The sequence below is a fragment of the Anopheles marshallii genome, chromosome 3 (genome assembly GCF_943734725.1).
Source record: "Anopheles marshallii chromosome 3, idAnoMarsDA_429_01, whole genome shotgun sequence".
NCBI classification, from domain to species: domain Eukaryota; kingdom Metazoa; phylum Arthropoda; class Insecta; order Diptera; family Culicidae; genus Anopheles; species Anopheles marshallii.
Window position 1 is genome coordinate 73,877,347 of NC_071327.1, and position 20,844 is coordinate 73,898,190.

Genomic DNA, 20,844 nt, shown 5'->3' on the forward strand with positions numbered 1-20,844 from the left:
TCCGAATTCTCACATTAATTATGTGTGTATGCGTGTATTATGGAAACCTTAGGATGTGGTTAACAATTAACGCGTATCGTATGTGTACTAAACCTCTCTTCATTACTACTCATTGATTACTGGTTCTTTCTGTTGCACTGTTCTAGCCCTTTTCCGTTATATTTCCCTTTATATCGATATTTGTTTTTTTTAAAGGACGAACACAGAGGCGTTACGGATTCGAACAAAGTGTGTTGGTACATGGTTATAGTTTAGAGTTATGTTTTCCGGTTTGTGCGTGAACATTTGTTCACATGTTCACAGGTAATGCAGTACAGTGCTATATATTAACACATTGTTCGGACACAAGAGTTGGTTTATGCTCGCGTATGGGTATGTGCCATGTGCGTTTGGCCGTGTCATGTTTTACTGCGAGTATACAATGTCGGCAAACATTTGGCTTCAACGTTGACCCTCACGAATAAATCTGATTTAACTGCTAGGGCATAAACTCGTCTAACAAACCGAAATGATATTAACGTAAATAAAAATATTATCAGTGTAAAGTTTTAATTGGTACGTTCGGCATGTATTTGTACGTTCTCTAGGGTTTGTAGAATGTTGATAATAATATCACAATGCTTATGTTTGCTTATCTGCATTAATGCACAGTTTATTGAGGAGGAAAGGAGTAAAGTTATCTTCATGTTTTTATATTTTATATGCAAATTTATTAAGCATTAGAAGATCTACTATCGTTTAGTACTCGTTTGCTTTTATTAAATGATAACGAACCGAAACAAGCATTATTCCTCAGCGAATGATTATACTGTCAAATAAGAGTCCCAACATGACAAGCTTATTTCCGTACGATACAACATCAATTATATGAATACATATCAATGGTCATTTAAACGTGACCACAAGCGATACCCTCAAAAATACGTTGATAGGACAATCATTTTCATGCCAGTCAATATGGTTGCCAAGTAATTGCTAATTCAAACCATTCGATTGCATGCACGGTCGGTTCGGTTTGGCGTTATGATTGGTGGCAGTAACCCTCATCATTCATGCACGATGTCGATGACGATTACGACTGACGGGTGATGGAATAATTTCGTCCGTATTTCCCCGTTTGCCGTGTGGTATAAATTGAAGAGCAATCGTCCTGCTCTCGAGGCGCGATTCTGTACCACCCAGGTGCATCACACCGAGTACAATGCATTGGAACGGCCAGCGAGTGATGCAGTGGGGTCTTGTAGCGGTAATCCTACCGGCAGTAGTGGTAGGGTTAGCATACGGAACAGCTGTTAAGCGTAACGATTACAGTGAAACGGTTGCTACATTTGTGTTTCGCTTTATACGTGACCATAAAGGCTTAAAGCAGGGCATCGTTTTCGGGTGTGATCAGAAGTTATTGCTCATTTACAAGGTTTTATCGCAATTGGCCACCATTGGTGTGCGGGCGTGGACGGTGTCTATCGACCGGCCGGCGGGTTCGTCATACCGTGCGGACGACGATCCTGAACCGGAGCGGTTTGCGAACACCCTTCGACGGTCACTCGAATTTCATCAATTTGTGCTGCTCGATATGGCTTGTGCAAACGCACCGGATGTCCTGGAACAGGTGAGCGTCGCTTGTTTATCCCTTGTAATGGTTTCTTCACAACGGCTATGAATAACATGTGGTGCTTTGACCGACGAGTGGAACAATACTTTCCACGCGGAACAACCGCACTGTGGAACTCGAGCCGGTGTATTTATTCTTTCGATAAAAGGTTAAAAGAGGAGCGTTATAGTTGCAGTTATTACCGAAGGACGGCTTCACGGTGACTGACGCTGAGGGCTAGAAGTTAACGGGTGTTACCGTTGCACTAAGTGGACGGTGTTTATGGTAACAGTGGCATTGGTGCTAATAGCAACACACGTGTGTGAAATAGGAATTGTTCGGAGTCCAACCCATTCTATGGATGTGTTTTTAAAAATCTAATAGAAACTCACCTACATTTCTGTAAATATTTCAAGAATTGTTACTCTCTTCAATATGTATTGTAACCAATCCATTGTTCACATTGTGTCCTTCTGCTGTTACAGGCTTCGAAATATGAACTCTTCAACGCATCATTCCATTGGCTGATAATTGATAAAAACTGCTATAGCATCGTGGACGGCAACAAAATGATGGCCCGCTTCGCGACTGCTGAGGCCACGGGCAACAATAGTGTGCTGCCTGACCGAACGGGCAGTTCAATGCAATCCTTCGGCAACGGCACCCGGGTGAATGCCACGGGCGATACCTTCGGACTGCTCGCAACAATGAACGTTAGCATCAATGCAGAAATAACCGTTGCATGCCCCACGGATACATCCTATCGGGGATTCACACTCTATGATCTCTGGTAATCATCCGTTGCCATTGTTTGACGTTGACGCACACGTAGCCATCGCCGGTGTGGGTAGAGTAGCAGGAAAACGGCCACCATCCCATCCATGCGCACCGTCACATCCATCCATCCATTATCGGCTAGCACCTTCGCTTGCTTCTTCCGCGCGTATGCACACCGGCAGCATCATAATCTTTCCTTTTTCCACGTACCAGCGTGATTAGCTGCTATCATTTTGTGTACGTGGTGGTGCAATTTACCAGTACAACGATACTTTTGAACAAATGGAGAAAAAATGGCACTCGACTAATATAGAGAATAGTCAACAGGAGGGGCGATAGAACAAAAGGGTAAACAAACAACTATATAAAAAGGTATGTTTCCGCCCGGGTTCGAACCGGGGACCTTCTGCGTGTGAAGCAGACGTGATAACCGCTACACTACGGAAACGTTAGTGCGGGGCGGGCGTTGGATGGCACACGGGTTGGTAAGAAAATACATAACAATCACTTTTGTTTATTGCAACTTTTTTCACATATAGTATTGATTGAGGAAATAATGATTGATTGTTTAAGTAATATTTGCGAGTGTTTTACGATGCGTTCTTGAACGAGTGTATTTTGTTATACACGAAATTACCGTAAAGTAATGAACCTTTAAAGAAGCGCAGTATATTTTTTGAAATGGGTATTCCTCGTGGTGTCCTCGTGGACCTCTGTTGGGGTGCTCTTAAGGACTGGTCCTGAAGAATGCATGTCTCCTGCATGTCCTTAATCGAGTGATCCGTGACATCTCTTCAGCGCTTCTTGTCAACCATGGTAACAAAAAGAAGTGAGGGAGCAAAAAGTCCGGGCTGTAACGAACGGCTGTGGGCTTGGTTCCACAGGTGAACACGAGTCAGGTAGTCGGGTCAGTGACTGGGCGCCTCCATTGCGTCCTGTCAAAAACTAAAACCATAGGCTCTCGGAATGTCCCTTCTTATCGTTTTGAGGGCTCCGATTTGACTAATGTTTGGCGCGCGTCATGCCTGACGTTGTGGATTTCTGTTATAAATTCAATTATAAATTCTGGCATATAACGAAATTCCCACTAATAAACTCATGCTCATGGGAATATGCATATGTTAAAAGTTGGACAACGTTTTGAAATACCCAGAATTCCTCGGAGAGCTGAGAACTGATTGACTTGAAATATTATTCTTATATTCACTAGTATTTGTTGTACGCTTTTATTTTTAAATAATTTTCTCTTTGATTTATAGACAAAATACAGCTAAATGGAGTTATTTTAATGGTGAACCGAAGAAAGGTCTGTGTAAAAATCTGTGATATAATGTTTTTTTTTCATTAACATTTTATATTAAAATGTAGTAAAAGTGGTGGTTTTTCTTCAAAAAGAATACAAAAAAATATACGTTTTCTGTATTTGCTCTGCTCGAAAGAGTTAAAAAAAACATCGCACCATTTTAAAAATCTCAAGTTTTTCTGCGTTCCTGTGCGTTTTATAAAACGGAACACGCTTGTGCATCTCGCGCAAAGGCACGGATTGAATAAAAATTACTTACCTATCGTCAGCACACCCTTTACCATAATTTCATGCCCCTTGCGAACTGCTTCGCATTCTATCGTTTCTGGTTTTTGTTCTATTCTTCGCCAAAAGGAATCCTGGTTTCATCAGTGGCGGTAAATTGAAAATAGAACCGCTGGGCAGCTACACGTCAGCCCAAGGGTTGCTGATACCACGGCGCGAAACGACCGTGGTCCGCCGACGGAATATGGACGGGCTGAAGCTAAAGATAATGACCGTGGTGACACAGAAACCGCACCGACCGTTCGAGCTGTACCTTACGACGCCACAGCACACCCATCTCGATTCGGTCCATCGCTACAACTACGGCCTGATGAGCATGCTGAAGGATTTCTACAACTTTACGTAAGTCCTTGCTTTTGTTCACGGGAGGGCTAAAGTTCGTTTCATTAAGAGATGGGTGGGGCTGCTGATGGGAGATTGTTGTTGAGCAGTGGCCGCTGCGCTCTTGTGGTTTAACTTTTCACACATGATTGATGATTATTATGACGCTAGAGGCAGACCAGCTATGTTCGATGATGATGTTTGCCGATGAAGTGGGCTGGGTTAAGCGAGCAGAAGTTGCTCCCGCTCGTCTGGGTTGACGATGTCCAGCCCTGATAAAGTGGCGCTCGGCGTCAAGGGTCGTAGCCGTGTTTGACAGTTTGCGCTGGTGCGGGTAGTTCCCGGCTGTTTTTTGTTCGCCCGATGCAACTTTTCTGCCGAGCCGGGGAAAGTAAAGGTGCCGGGGATATTGCAAACTTCCGTGCTAAAGTCATCAAACTTGTGCTTCTCTCGTGTGTGCTGGACGCGGCCGGACCGTGGTTGGGCGTGGGCAGGTTCGTCAACCGGCGCACCAAGAGCTGGGGCTATCTGCGGAACGGTAAGTTTGATGGTATGATCGGTGCTTTGTCCCGGCGCGAGGTCGATCTCGGCGGTTCGCCCATGTTCTTCCGCCAGGAAAGGCATCGCGTCGTCAGCTACACTACCCGCACCTTCATTGAGCGGTGAGTATGGGGTGGGTGCTTTTTTTTAATTCGATTTATTCGAGCTATCTTCTTCTCAACTCACTTACTTTGTGGCGGCAAATGTTGCAGACCGTGCTTCATCTTTCGTCATCCACCGCGCAATGATGCGGTAAAGAATCCGTTTTTGCTTCCGTTCGAAATAATCGTGTGGTACTGGATGGTTGGCTGTGGCTTATTTTTGGCGATCGTTTTGTGTTGCAGCTTCTTCGTAGAGGAAGTAGGTAAGTATTAACGAAAGCAGGATGTGAAGAATCTTAAACGTTTGATAAGTGGTTATTTTTTTTTGGGGCACCATGTGTTTGATAAAATTTTGCGGTTTATATTTTTGTACTTCGATCGGTAAGCTTAGAGACTAATTATGTTAGTGATCATTTTGTTTAGAAAATAAATATCTGTTATACATCATCTAAAACTATTGAATCTAAAAATTATTGAAAATGTGTATGTCTTTGACTAGACTAAGTAAACCAATCCATGTAGGCTAGGAGAATTGCAACAAATTAATACAGTGGAGAACATAACTATATGGTTCCTTGTTTTATAGAGAGAACATTGAGTCATATTACAAAGATTTAATCATTTAGAAAAGTCCTATAAAATTTCCGACAAACCAACAAAATCTCGCATAACGAGCACTTGGCAACAATTAGTTATCGTGTCTAATATCGCGATCCAGAAGTTGAGTCTTTAAAACTTTGAATAATACTATTTTCAACTATCGCTTAAACTACAACTCTATTTCTGTGGGAAAAAAACAAGCAGCCATATATTTATGTCATTGACTGTATTAAAGCAGATGGTTAAGAAAGGTTTAATATAAAGGTAATTCGTGTTCCTTATAAATTTGGTTTAATACTGTAAAGAGATAATGAATCGAATCTGCTATTGACTTACCCTCGGTAGTCCTTACTCTAAGGTCTATAAATAAATTTAATCTATGGCAGAGATGCTCCTATACGAGGGAGGAATGCATGGAACTGATTGAAGAATTCCAACGGAAAAATTTCTGACAACCTATGTCCATCCTCGCTAGAAACTAATGTTTGTTGCTATTTGAATGAAAATTCAAATACAATGTCGCAAGAAGCAAAACAAAATGCCTACACGATGCACCCTCGCATTGCAACCGTTTTATTAATCCGGTTGTCACTTTTCTTACCGTGGCTAAAGGAAGCTGTGCGTCTATTTCCCGTACGGCACGCAAGACAACATCAAACGATGCAACGTGCAGCTCGCTCCGTAGCAATATTGTCGATGCTTTTGCAAACGCGCACGGCGAAACAATATCGGGCAGAGGTACGGCAATCATCTCACCCACCGTGGGCACCGGCCGTGTAAGGCTCGCGGGAAGAAACGTGTCGCCGGAAACGTGCCTGGCCGGGGCACTTTTAAGCCCGCCTAAGCTGTCACCGATGCGGCGTACGTATTGGCACCGAGACACGACAGGCATCAGTTACACCGGTGATGATGATGGGGCGCGCTTCGGAGATGCATCAAACGTGGCGTCCGACATACGGTAAGGATGCGAAACGATACATGGTTGTTATTGTTATTGTGTGTTGATGAGTGGAGTTGTCGTTTAGATGCTTGCAATTCGGAGTTTGAGATGCAGCATGACATGGATGATGTCATTTGATGGGATTACACGTTCAATAAACATCATCACACGTGGAGCTTTTGCAGACAAAAGGTCATAAGATTTATAAAATCAAGTAGAGAAATGCTGATAAAACAAGCTCATCAAAAAAAAGGATCTCCTTTAAACATGTAACACATTAACCAAATTACAAACCAAAAAATGCATCTAAAAAGTCACATAAAGCTTTTAACGCAATCATTCTAATGGGTCCGAACTTACCACGACACAATCTGATGGTCTTTTCTCCCATCACCGGTGGTGGTGTGTGTTTGGAGTGCTTCTTCAAATTCAATGCTCATCAATTGTTGGCAGGTCTTTTGATTACATTACATACCAACATCCCTGCCAAAGGTATTGATCGTCGTTCGTAAAGAGATACCAGCGGGTGTCTCAGGTTGCGGCATTTGGCTCAGTTGCACCATTTTTGGGCTACATCATTAGTGGAATGAGATGCATCTTTAGTGTGTATGTGTGCATATGGTTGGTAAACCTGATGGAACAATGGTGCAACTTGCTCCTTGCAGCATTATGACCGGGTTATTTTACCGATCCGAAGGGCGTACGGCACAGCTATTGCCCGTTCACCGGAAGAAAATCATTATTACAAGTAACATTTTTCATTTCAATCAGCAAATGCAAAGTTTGTCCGTATCGAACTGGTGCATCTTTTTAATGGCGTCCCCATTGCCGAAGAAAGCTAACGATGATCAAAATGGTTGTGTGTGTGCAGTGTGTAGCCTTGCTTTCTTTTTTTGCCTCCTCACTATTTTCGTACTACATATTGTCCTTGTCCTGTTTCCATTTCCCCGGAATCGTGGCAGTTTTTCTTTATCCTTTTTTTTGTTGCCCAGTAGCCCCGTACTGCATGTCGAATAACAGTCAGCTTCCTTGCTGATGGGTTTCACTATTTTTGTCGGTATCCGCACAGTGCCACGGATGGAGCCGGCTCATCTCGACGGCGATGGAAAATATGCCACTGGCTATATCCGGTGGATTGTCGACAGCTCGGTCCTTGCGACGGTGATGCCGTTGCTGCCGTTGCGGGATCCCCGGCACACAATTGCCATAACAAGACCGTCCCGGCAAACATATCGTCGACGCATCGATTCCATCCGGGAGACGGAAACGATGGCGCCAAATGCAATTATAAAGCGGAAAAGGTATCGAAAAGCATTTTACTCTTTCTCGGAGGCGTGTGTCAACAAGGTAAGTTAGCAAATGGATTTTTTTTTCTCTCCCACTCTCTCTCTCTCTCTCTCGTACTGCCCATGTATCTTTTCCCTCTATTGTGTGGGCCTCCCTCGGTTCCCTCGGTTTTGTTGCAAAAGTTTCTAGTTTGTTAGCGCCCCGGCGCTATGGCTGGAAGCGATGCAACGGATTTGCATACACAGCGCGTTGCGCCACCCATTGTTGTTAACTTTCGAGTGCAGGGTTTTGTGTGAAAACATACATTGTAAACTATTGACAGTCATTTGCATTCTGGAGCGGTTGGTTTTAAAAGTAGCTGTTCGGGTTGTGATTTCATTACCGAAAATGGTGAAATATCGAGGATGGTGGTTCGATGTGGATTGTTGACATAGTGTTACCGTTACCGTAAATTTGTAATGCTTTTTTTTGTAATTGTCGTCGAATAAGCATCGTGCGTTGTTTGGTTTTAAAATTTGGCGTTTATTAAGTGTGTTTCCAAAAGTTCTATTCGATCTACAATTGTTCGTATTGATGCAGGGAGTGATTCTTTAAACTTTCTACAAACATTATATTTACTTTTAGTAATTTTACGTAACTTATAGTTCTCTAACTTAACTTATAGTTTACTAGCGTAACTTATAGTTTATAGTTCTCGGAATCTGTTTATTCTGTTAATGGATTTTTTTTTAATATTGTGTTGTTATTTTTGCTGTTCAAATAGTTTGACTTTTTTATTGTTTTGAAAAATTGATCCAAACTTTGCAGTAAATTTAGTACAAACAATGACTTTTTTTTAGATAACTTTTTCTATTTTATGAATAAATAAAATAGGGAAGTACTGTTTTTAACATTTTTTTTTATGATTTAAAAAAGTTTCGGGTTGAAGTAGCATTATTAGTACCTTGTTTAGCTTTGCTTAGCTTTCAGAGTGTCAGCTGAGCAGAATCGGCTTTCTCTTTCATATTTTTCAGAAAATTCTCGATCTTTAACGACATATTGTAGATCAACCAAGATAGCATACATAAATCACCTCAACTTACCACCTGGACTAGCAAAACCCTATAAAAATATTCAACTTTAGCATGCAAACGATTTTTTTGCAAGCATGCTCGAAAGCGGGCAGGGTTTCCCGACGGACCTTGACACATTCCAGTTCAACTTGAAAAGTATTTATTAATAAGTTTAACTCAGCAATATAGAGGTGGCATTTGAAGGATAGTTGTGCTAAAGGGTTTGTCTATTTTGTTTTAATCGAAATTTTATAAAGAAAATTTATTACAGTTAAAGAAATAGTATGCTCACAGTAAAAATAATCATTGAACCATTTCTTAACGATTGTTGACGAAGCAATTTGAAACGATAAGTGATCCATAGAAAAGTTGATAGAATTTCTACACATTAACTACACATCCAAATACAATGCTGTCAGAAACCCCGTATGTATGCCACATATCAAATAGAAGCTCAATCGCAATGATTGATTCTCGGGTTATTATTGTACGTTGGCCAAACGTTCTTCCCATACGCGAATGCGATGTTTCGAAAATAAAGATAAACTCACATTAGCCTCCACCCGCCACACACCCGGTTGCTGTGTGATTTGAAAAGTTTAACCATCCCGGGTGTGTGGTTCGCGGTACTGTTCGCGCTGTCAGTTCGTTTTGTGTTTCGCATGTGAAGCTGAAACTGACAAGCAACATTTCTTGACACGGGCGAATATCAATCATCTGGAGCACATCCGGACCCAGTAAGCGGCCCAGTAAGAGAACAAAATGGCGATGGGGACGCGCATTGGGATCGATTCTTGGTTGGAAGCGTTACAAACAGGGGATGATCTTGGGGGAACGTTTTGCTGTTGAAAAGGTTTATTTATTTGCTTACCATTTGTACCAAATGATCTACAAATTTTCACATGTTTCGCATTATTAAAAATTTAGTCACATTGAGGTTGTGTTCCATGAAGAAGAGAGTACAGTTCCATTAACGCGAGTTGACTTACGCTAATAGCTTCAAAAAGCCTTCTTCCCAGACTCACTCTCCCTCTGCAACGAACGGTGCCACATCCAATAAACAACAACCCGCGATTGTATCGCACTGGCCGGTGCGATGGTCCGAAGTCTAGTGGCCGTATTGGGAACCCATAAAGCTTGTATCAGTGTTTCCACCCCACAATCCCCAATCCGGTGCCAATACTCCCCCCCCCCCCCTCCCCCCGGGGCGCCGTGTTATGTATGAAATGGTTTTTTCTCGTATTATTTTCGTTCCATTTAACAGGATTATCCGAGATACCGCACCTATCATCCGGCAGATGTACGTCATTTTTCATCCTGCTCTTCGGCTACCTCATGTACCAGTACTACTCGGCCAGCATCGTCGGCACGCTGCTAATGGAGCAACCGAAGAGCATAAAAACGCTGCGGAATTTGATTGACAGCCGCCTAACGCTCGGGATCGAGGATATTCCCTATTCCAGAGATTACTTTGTGGTTAGTGTTTGATTGAAATTTATGCCGTTCGCCAGCTTGCCATGCACCGGTCAGGGCGGTCCGGTCGATAGGTTGATCCGGCACGAACCGTTGCAGACCGTTTGGCAGCAATGGGCAATCGGGTTCGACCGTCGATGTGTGACTACCTTCGGTGAAAGTTTCGGTCCATTCCTTCCACCCAAGACAGAAATGGCCATTATTGCTATGTTTTTTTTTTGCTTGTTTTCGTTGCCTTTTGTTTTCAATTGCCAATTTTTGCACGCCTCAAATGAACTCTCCCGCAAGTGTCTTGGACTACACCGGTCGGGAGATGAACCAATTTTTTGAAGGGGGAAAAAAAGATGTCCACATAAAATGCAGTGCACACTAGCACAACTACTACTTAAAAATATAAAAATGTCTGTGGTCCAAAAGACACGAACCCCCCCTTCGAGAGATGAGATGAGAGAGATGGAAAGAGATCGCAAATATTTTCATCCGCATCCCAACCCAAGGCCTCCCATTTAGCGCACGGAGTGCAACGCAAAGCAGCAGACAGCTGTTGGCAGTGCAAATAGATTAGGAAAGCGTGTACGCAAATAGATTAGAATGGGAAGCACAAACACCGATCTCGCCAACCTGCACATGCAGCCCGTCGTCCGTCGCCGGGTGGACCGGCTTTTTTCGGCACTTTGACCGCGCAAAAAAGGCCGGAACCGGAAACAATGGCCCACGAGCTTTCGGCTGGAACATTTACTCGCCCCGTTGTGCGGTGGGTTTGGTCTTGTTCGCTTTTCCCGGCTTCGGTCGGCGTGTGTGACGCGTCGAAAATGTCCGAATCGAAAGTGCTCGCTTGTATGGTTTTGTTTTTCGCTGCAATATTATACACTGATACTTGCATTTGCTCCGCTTCCTTTTGTTTGCTTCCTTTCTATTTGTCGTTCTTTTGTACGTGTATGTATGGATGGGGATCGCTTTGTTTCGAATGGGGGGAACTCTCGAAAGAAAAAAACATTGTCCTTCAAAAACATCCACTCACACACACACACATGTGTGACACTACATTTATCTAGCGCACGACGGACGCGGATTCGCTGGAACTGTACCGGACCCGGATCGAGTACTACGAACCATCGAAAGGAAGGAACGAGTCCCACTTTCTGCCGGCCGCCGACGGTTTGCAGCTGGTACGGGACGGTGGTTACGCATTTCATGTGGCCATTTCGGCCGCCTACCGCATCATCCGGTTAACGTTCAGCGAGCGGGAAATTTGCGAACTGTGTGAAATTGATATGTTCCCCGTCTGGTCCCAGTGGATGGTGGCGATCGTGCAGAAAAACTCACCGTACCGCGATGTCATAACGTACGGGTAAGGCTTTTTTATTTCTTCCTTTTTTTTTTTGGTGGCGGGAAAGGTCGTGAGGTTTGCAAATTGCACTCTGGTGCACCCTGCATTAACACACATTTTCGTGCAACACGCACTTGATTTCACCGTGGGTGGGTCTTAGTGTTACCTTTTGCTTTCTGGCAGCGGCCATTAGCAAACTGGCCTAGCAAATGGTTTTGAGTAGCTTGAAATGGTTTTTTATCTATCGCATTTAAATCTCTTCATTGTAGTTTGAAAGAATTACTTGACTAAAAAAAACTATTACCTTTGTCATAAGCTTCTTTGATTCTGACAGTCATAAACACTTCTTATTCCGGGGACATAAATTACTAATAGACATCGTAGCATCCGGTTATCGAGTTAAATAACTTTTTCACTTTTGTTTAATCTGGTTCAAGCTTTGCCCTGTTCTTGACCAATAAATCTAAAAATAGCCATATGCATAAGCAGATTTGCACGCGTTGACAACCAGGCACAGTCACAAGGTACTGAAACCTGGTGAATCGACTGAGAGTGACAGCGAAGCAAACAGTTGCTGTACATGATGAATCAAAGGAGACTGACAGAAAAGAAGATAGTTGTACAATTAGCGTAAAAGAGATGGTAAACATGTACCTAAACAGAAATTAATCAAGAGGCCACGATTCGACAACCAGGTCCAAAGTAACCAGGTACTCGATGCCCACTTCCTGAATAATGGATTTTTCCCTATTTTCTGGATCTATTGTCAGATTGCAAATCGATTCAGTGCAAAGCTATCATAATTCAAACATCTGCAAAGCTTTGACTACCTTTCAGTTGAGAAAGCTTGGAACAGAGTTGATTCCCGATTGCAAAAAATAAATTTTTAAAAATATTCAATTTTAAAGCTAGGGACTTGCTACCAAGCTAGCCGGAATATCTCAAATAAGGGTTGCTTGGATGACTGGATACAATATAAATATTGTATAAATAAAATTAATGCAATTATTAGTTTATTTAACACAGTTCAGAAGTAGCAAATATGTTTAGCTTCATGTCGTTATCTGCACTTGATTATTTTTTTCTTCAAAAATATGCAACAGCCCTGGACTCGTTTCGTTACACCCATCCGCTTAAAAAGGTGGTGAAAAATCAAGCCAAACCTAAACACGCACCAGAAAGCAGCATGGCCACAAAATGTCGTGTGCCGTGTGTGTGATCGCGGCACCGTTTCTTAACGTTTCACCACGCTACGTCCACCACACCGCAGCGGGTTGTCGATTTTTATGCTCGATTTCAATCATAGTTTCAATAACGCTTCACCTGACTTTCGTCATTGGCCTTGTGCGCGGGCTGCGTGAAAAGTCATCTTCATGCAGTGTGGCCAAGCGGTCGTTCGGCTGTTTTTTTTTTTGTCTTCCCCTGTTTGTGGGCCGTGTATCCCCGGTACCGATAGACTGGTTGGTGAATTGGTTTTTGCCACTGTCAACGGGGCAGCTATCAGGATTTAGCAAACGGAGGCGGTGGTCTGTTTTTCGTTTTTATCTCGCTTTCCATCCGCTTTTCACCGTGCCACCTGTTTCGACTGAGTGGAAAATGCATATTTTTTTGTGTCTGTTGCTGCTTTCCGAACTGTTTCCACGTTGACGTTTCATGGTTTGATGGTGAAGGTTGATGTTTGTTCTGGTTTCGTTTTGTATCGTTTCTTTTTTATCGCCCGTGTGTTTCGTGTGCTTTTTCGTTCATGCTTCCTCCGAACGGAATGGATTATCCCGGTGGCCTATGGCCTCCGTGTGCGGGGGCACTAAATCCTCCGGACTAAACTCACAGATTACGCCGGTTGAATGAAGCAGGATTAATGCAGCGGCAGAGACACGTTTGGCAGCAACCGAAACCGAAATGCGTTCGCCAGATTGCCCCGACCGATTTGATCGTTGGGTTGGATGCGGTAGTATCGGCGTTCGTGCTGCTGTGCGGCGGAATCGCGCTGTCCGTCTGCGTGCTTTTCGTCGAAGTCGTCTGCCATCGGATCGAACGTCATCGGCACGGTTGTCGCCGGGGGCCGGGACGGAATCGTTTTGTAATGATGACGAAGCAGCACAGCTTAGTGACGGACGCTGAGCGGAATGGTACGGAATTGTTTTACGTTGAATAGCCGGTCAGGTTTCATTGCAGTTTCCCGGGAGCGATTTGTTCTTAAATTGATGCCGAGTGCTGTAGTCGATAGGTATTGTTCGATGTCTGAATGCGGTAGAAGAAAGTAAGGGAAACTCTTATCGTGTGCTAGAGAACGGAACTGTTTGAAGTTGAAGTATTTGAAATTGTATACGATTGAAAGCTTCATTCATTACCTATTCATTTTCTATGCACATTATAATCTATCAAGTAAGTGTAAAAGGTAATTACTACAATGTTTCCATCATATAAACTCAACAGAATACAAGCAGTTTAATACAAAGCTGAAAACAAACAAACACAAATTTGAAAGTACTAAAACATGACACAATAGAGGTGTACCAAAAAAGTAAATGAAACAAGGTATTTGACGGAAAACACAAAGTTTAACTTACTGTTAAAAAAAGGTCAAAACAGAGTGATACAGTAGTTAAATATAAGAATAGATCATAATTATAAAGTAGAAAACAATGATAGTATAAATAAGAAAATGCATTAACAAAACAAAAACATAAGAAGAATGAAGCGCAAACATGCGTAACAGTAGCAGTTCGAGTGGTAGTAACAAATAAAAATGAAGTAGAACACATTAATAATAATAATGAGAAGCATTAAAATGAATAATAAAAAAAATTGTAAATTTAAAGAAAAAAACATAACAATAAAAATAATAAATCAAGCTGATTAACGTTGGATAAATAAAGCAAATTAGAAATAACAGTAGATGAAAACAGTAATCAATTGTCCAGAAGGGGTTTCTACAAGTCCAATATCATCTTAGAATTTCGCAATCTCATGAAAGTTCTAGTCGCGAAAGAAACCGTACCATCTTTAAGTGCGTGTGTCAGTCCTGCTCTAAGCACAGGAGGCACAGAAGCATCTTCACACACTTCACTTCTTGAAAAAAAAACCCTGCCCTACACAGTGTGCCTCGTGTGAAAAAGCACATGTCTCCCTAAGCCCCTCACATTTGACAAGTTTATCTTCCCGGTCGGAATGTGTCCGGAATGGCCAAGCATCTAAACCGGAAACAGTTTGTTACATCCCACGCGGCAAGCACAATGGGATGGTGGCCAGTTTACCAGGAGGTACGGTCTTCATGTGTACGGTGCAGCGAACGAAATGCATCGCCCCGAGCTGAGAGTGGATTTAGCGAGTGTCAGTAGTTTGGAGTGGATTAGGAGCGCTTGACTAAATTCGGGCCTAAGTAAGGGTAACGGTGGCGTTCTTTACCGTCCGTCGTGAAAATTGAATCGATCCTAAGCTCCACCGTTTGACGGCAAATGGATATTGGATTTTTGTGTTCCCACTTTTTGGCCCATCCACGGACGCCCACGGCGGGCAAATAATAAAAAAAAAAGGCGAAGGTTGCTATGCATCTCACCCGCCGTTGCATTGTAGTTGCGCCTTACGTGCTTTGTCCGCTTGGTACCGATCAAGAGGCAATGCGAAAGTGCGCACACACTGCATGACGATTGTAGCTGCCAGCGAAGCCCGCGGTGCGCTACTCCCGCCGGGCGCAGCGTTAGTGCGGCCTCATATCCGGAACACCGGAACTGTTTGAAATAAATTTAATTGAATTTTCGATTGGAAATAGTTGGTGCAAACGTTGGGCGTTGCATACGTGTAGTATGCAACCCGTACGGGGGATGGCTTTTTTGCATCCATCCACACCGTCAGCATTAGATGGTGAAATAGCGCAGGTCCGGATGTAGGATATGAAGGATTGATGTATGACAACTAATCGAATGTTTTATTCAGTTAGGAAATGGGCCAGACTGGAGGATGAAATTATCCCGGTTCGCTCCCCGGCACGGTTCAATCATTCATGGTGCGAAGAGCTTTCCAAAAATTGGGGCAAGACAATTTTGATGCTGAGGCTTGATTGTGCGTTTTTTTTTTGGATTTTATACACAAAAATGTAATATTAACTTGTAGTTTGTGACACAAAGAATCTTATTTTTTTCAAGAAAATAAATTAAGGTTTGCATGCATGCCAAAAACAGCAGCATGCTACAGCAGAATACATACATCATAAACTATGAAGCCAGCCCGGTTGGCTGATAAATATGTAATAAGATGCCTTTACCCGGTTTCAAATGCTGACTAGACTTTGCGCCGGGTTGCTTTCGGTTGTTGCTAGAATTAAGAGCATAAAAAGGGCTAAAACATAGAATGCAAGCATTAAATATTTATCTGCCAGCCGTTCCGTGCAGGCAGCTGGCCGGGATGCAACCATCAAATGTGCAAACACCATCCAGTTCAATCGACGGCCTTGTAAGAAGTGGAAGCGATCGTAACGTTCGAGTAAGTCCCCGTCTTAAGAACACTCCCAGTTCCTGGGGCGACCAAACTGACAGGAAAAAAAAAGAACCATAAGCAATGCGGATTCGGGTCGTACAGTGGGGCGCTGTGGTGGCGGGCACATTGGTTGCACGCGGTCGTCCACCACTGAGAATGAGTTGGCAGCACGCAAGCAGGTACCTTGCACTCGAGAAGTGCATCTTTTTTTTAACCCTTGTGTCGAAGCATTTGTCCAGAAGGGGTGTTTGTTGCGCCCGGGGAGGTTGTGTCTCGGGAGGCAGGTCAGGGGAAGTTGTTATCATGGTGGTAGTGCGCCGATGCGCTAAGATGCATGATGGTAATAAAAAAGAAATATTGTACACCGTGCACACGGAGGGGGGTGTTCCCGGTTGAAGTGAACCATACTGCTGCCCGGGTGCAATAAAGACGGAACTGATCCTGGTCTCGATAGTTCTGGTGAAGATTCTGGACCGACTGTTGGGGGCGTTGCTAGAACCGAAGGGGATGGAGAATTGATGGGGGGGAAGGTGAATCGGAAGGTTAAGAATGTTAGGAATGCAAGTGTGCGAGCAGTTCCCATCGGTTCTGTGGAATCTTTTGACTTTGGTGGCAGCATCGAGCGAAGGTACTCACGCTTCTGCACAACCGATTGAATATTCGAGGGTATTGCACGATGTGGAGAGCAGTGGCGTACGGTGAGATGAAAGTGGTCTAAGCCTGGGTTGGTGTCCCTGGTGCTAGTCATTTTTCTCTCGCTGTCTCTCTCCCTCGTGCAGTTCTAGCCAACAGGGGATATTTCGGCAAGGCTTCTCCGCAACATGCCAGCATGCAAAACGACTGGCAAACGCTTTGGAGGTTCGTTAGAGTTGTTCGACATCTGGATTTCCGGTGTAATCCGCACGTACCAAAAACCAGGCAACCTGAAAAATCCGGCCTGTATGCGATGCGATGCATCGTGCATTTTGGGCGGCTGGGTCGACGGTTCCGGTCTTTCCGGTATCGCCTTGCACTAAGCTCAGCTGGCTCAGTGCAGGTAACGTCGGTATTTGCAAACTTAAGCATGAGTGTGATATTTTCCATTTTTAACGAACGTTCGCGAATGGTACGTCACTGCATGGGCCCGGTATCGGTATCCTCGGTGCTTGACTGCCGTTCAGTGATACGGGAATATCATGCGGCCCACCAGCAAGGTGAGGCTGCTAGTGTCGATTGAATGTAGCACTTGTAACACGACAAGATAGTGCTCGTTTCAGTGTGGTTGGTTTTGTGTGTGTATGTGCTTTCTCCAACGTAAAAACGGCCATGCCAAAAAATGGTACGGCATTGCATGGAAATGAAGTAAAGCAAGGATTTGGAGGCATGATTTCTGTTTGCGAGCAAATCCGTTGCCAACCGGTAGGGAAGTGGAAGATTGTCGAGTAAATTTGTACACACGTTGAAGGAGGAAAATTTATGTTGATTTAGTGTTTGGGAAATCTTTGAACAGTTTAGTAATTTTCATAAAATGAAGAGGAGAGGTAATGGAAATAATTGAATATAGTTCAATTGCATTTTGTCGCTGCAACTTGATACTCACAATTTCTGGGAACCTTTTTCATGCAGAAAGATCTCCCTTTATTTTCTATAGATTTCGATTTTTCTTACTTCCAGTGTCCGCCATTTTGTCATTCATTGATACGCTGGATCGTCAATGACAATTGACTGAAAAGCTTTTATTTTTGAAATCCTTTTATATCCTCTGGAATCAAACCGCTTTGGGTCTTATCATCATTTTTGACGATTTTAGTGCATAGTTTAGCCCTCGAAAGGTTTTCCACGACATCCCAGTTGCATATTCTTGCGTTACTCCACGAAGATATTTCCCGTTGAGATTGCTGTAAAGTGGAAGCGAATGGTAAATCCATTCCCGCATTTTCACACAACCGTTTACCAACATACCTTTCGTGACATTGATTGTACCACCAGGCTCCAGTGTACGTGACTGCACAGTGTTTGTACCATAAGTCATTATCCGCATCGAATGTTGAAAAATTCATACCCATACTGTACCTGAACGAATCTCCAGCCGTTCCCGAACATCCACCCAGCTTCTTGAGTGCATATTTTTCGTACTCGTCCCCGATCTCGAACTGATCGTACTTGGCGTACGTCTTATTGTTATTGAAATCTTCCAGCACCACCAACAACTCGTACGGTCGTGACACTGTCAGCTGATAAATACGATCCAAGCCCAGCCAGAACTCACCGTCCAGATTGCCAAACCCGTTCTTGTACTGTTGCCAGTTGCGATAGAAGTTTGTCGATCCGTCGAAACGATGTTGTATCACAATCCATCCGCCCGATTCATACTCTTGATCGCACAGCACGTTTATCGGTTCGAAGAAGGGTTTTTCTGGTTGAATGGTGTATATGCCGGAAGAGGGAAGCTCACTGCACGATCTGTACACAAAGCACCTTGTTTGAGATGTTCATTTGTTGCCCCTGCCTGCCACTCGCATGACTTACCTTTTTACCATTTGGTCCTCCTTAGGAATGCAATGATCTTCTAGAATCTTAAATTTGTTCATGATCATTTCGAAAGCAAAACTTCCTTGAGCAAGGCTCGATACACCTGCCGATGGAGCACATTGCGTAACAAAGATGGTACAACACAGGGTTAACGCGCACAGAAGGTTAAACTCGAACATGTTGACAACACTGGCAAACCGATAGCAATGGCGCTATCAGCAAAATGTTGACCCATTTATATCCAACGTTCGTTCAAAGGGAAACCCTAAATTATCATTTTGATGGCCTTGAACAATGCGAGAAATCTGCACTGTGTGATGGTTTAGGGAAAGGATATAAATAGCTCTTGCCGCATTACTCACTTTGTGGTGTTGTGGAGTGTATTGTATCAGTACGCTGTATCGTACAGTAAAGTGGAAAGACTAATCTATCCAAATTTCACACAACTATTATGACATAAATATGCACACATACACAAAACACATGCTAATTGTTGTTTCTCCAAATCTGCTTCTTATCTGCGAGCTATTTTAGAGTACTTCAGCGGTCTGCATCAACGCACCATCAAATCAAAAGCCTCGATTGAGTTAAGATGGCCAGAGCACTGGAGGTAAAAACTAGATTCGGTAAAACATTAATAACTGCCAACTATTTGAAGAATGGAGAGAATAATTTTGATCTGTGGATGAAGGATAAGATGCAATCAGTTCGGCCGACTGTAACGATTTCGGATGATTCAGATGGGGTTTGGTATATTGTCCTGCTGTTTGAAAGGTCGCGACTGTTAACAGTTCCTCTACTGGGCTGTCTCAAACCCAGGAATATAATCGGACTTCAATCAAAGTATGCTTCTCACCATTATGTGTAAAGTTTGCAGTCTTGACCAGTCATTCTGTGGAAAAATGTTTATTTTAGTTGCACTCAGAAGTTTCCGTTCATTCCGCAGCAACGTTATATGGCACTGTCATCCGGCTGATTAACAAGATTAAGAAAAAAAAACAGTTTGTAAGAGATTTATTGTATGAAAACCTTTATTTAATCATGAGTTGAACAACCAAAATGGTAATTTTTCTTTAAATAAGAATTGATCTAACCATTCTTCGGTCTTATCATCATTTTTTGAAGTTTTGAGGGAATAGTAATGCTCACGGAATGATCGCCAAACCATCCCAGTTGCATATTCTTTCGTTACTCCACGAAGATATTTCCCGTTGAGATTGCTGTAAATTGGATGCAAAGGGTTAATGTTGGATGTTTCCACATCATCACTTAACCGTTAACGAACATACCAAGAATGACATTGGTTGTACCACCAGGCTCCATGAAATTCGACTGCACAATGTCTGTCGTTTGCCACCGCTGCGTCGTTATCCGCATCGAATGTTGAAAAATTCATACCCATACTGTACCTGAACGAATCTCCAGCCGTTCCCGAACATCCACCCAGCTTCTTGAGTGCATATTTTTCGTACTCGTCCCCGATCTCGAACTGATCGTACTTGGCGTACGTCTTATTGTTATTGAAATCTTCCAGCACCACCAACAACTCGTACGGTCGTGACACTGTCAGCTGATAAATACGATCCAAGCCCAGCCAGAACTCACCGTCCAGATTTCCAAACCCGTTCTTGTACTGTTGCCAGTTGCGATAGAAGTTTGTCGATCCGTCGAAACGATGTTGTATCACAATCCATCCACCCGATTCATACTCTTGATCGCACAGCACGTTTATCGGTTCAAAGAAGGGTTTTTCTGGTTGAATGGTGTATATGCCGGAAGAAGAAACCTCACTGCACGATCTGTACACAAAGCACCTTGTTTGAGACGTTCATTTGTTGCCCTCTGGTATGCATCCTGCCACTAGTATGACTTACCTTTTTACCATATTTCCACCAATACGATCTTCCAGATGTTGCAATTTGTTCATGATCATTTCGAAAGCAAAACTTCCTTGAACAAGGCTCGATACACCTGCCGATGGAGTACATTGCGTAACAAAGATGGTACAACACAGGGTTAACGCGCACAGAAGGTTAAACTCGAACATGTTGACAACACTGGCCGGCTTTTAGTAATGAGGCTGGCAACTAAATGTTGACCCTTTTTATATCCGTCTTTCGTTTAAAAGTAAAGTTTACTTTATCATTTGGTTTTCCGTGGGCAGGGTTGAGATGTGTTGACCCTTGGTTTGTGCCATATTGTGTAATGCTGGTTGGTACAAAGGAAATGCTATACATCGCGGCTGCATGTGATAACA

At 43.2% G+C, this 20,844-nt stretch overlaps 2 protein-coding genes, 1 non-coding gene and 1 pseudogene across 3 annotated transcripts; 1 reads left to right on the plus strand and 3 right to left on the minus strand.

The window, feature by feature from the left end:
* Positions 1-1,201: 1,201 nt before the first annotated feature.
* On the plus strand, positions 1,202-13,755 carry LOC128713135 (ionotropic receptor 75a-like). The gene is made up of 10 exons (XM_053807998.1): positions 1,202-1,609; positions 2,077-2,381; positions 4,026-4,298; positions 4,772-4,939; positions 5,030-5,181; positions 6,131-6,476; positions 7,528-7,805; positions 10,062-10,273; positions 11,326-11,621; positions 13,431-13,755. Exons 1-10 carry the CDS (start codon positions 1,202-1,204, stop codon positions 13,753-13,755), a joined length of 2,763 nt encoding a protein of 920 aa, XP_053663973.1.
* Trnav-cac (transfer RNA valine (anticodon CAC)) lies at positions 2,744-2,816 on the minus strand. Its single transcript has one exon. It is a non-coding gene; the product is annotated as a tRNA-Val (tRNA).
* A 4,068-nt stretch (positions 13,756-17,823) lies between the features above and the next one.
* On the minus strand, positions 17,824-18,766 carry LOC128715500 (microfibril-associated glycoprotein 4-like). The gene is made up of 3 exons (XM_053810406.1): positions 18,585-18,766; positions 18,018-18,518; positions 17,824-17,953 (listed from the first exon to the last, which is right to left on the minus strand). The coding sequence occupies exons 1-3, from the start codon at positions 18,764-18,766 to the stop codon at positions 17,824-17,826; spliced, it is 813 nt and encodes a 270-aa protein (XP_053666381.1).
* A 910-nt stretch (positions 18,767-19,676) lies between these two features.
* On the minus strand, positions 19,677-20,634 carry LOC128713136 (ficolin-1-like; annotated as a pseudogene).
* Positions 20,635-20,844: the final 210 nt, after the last annotated feature.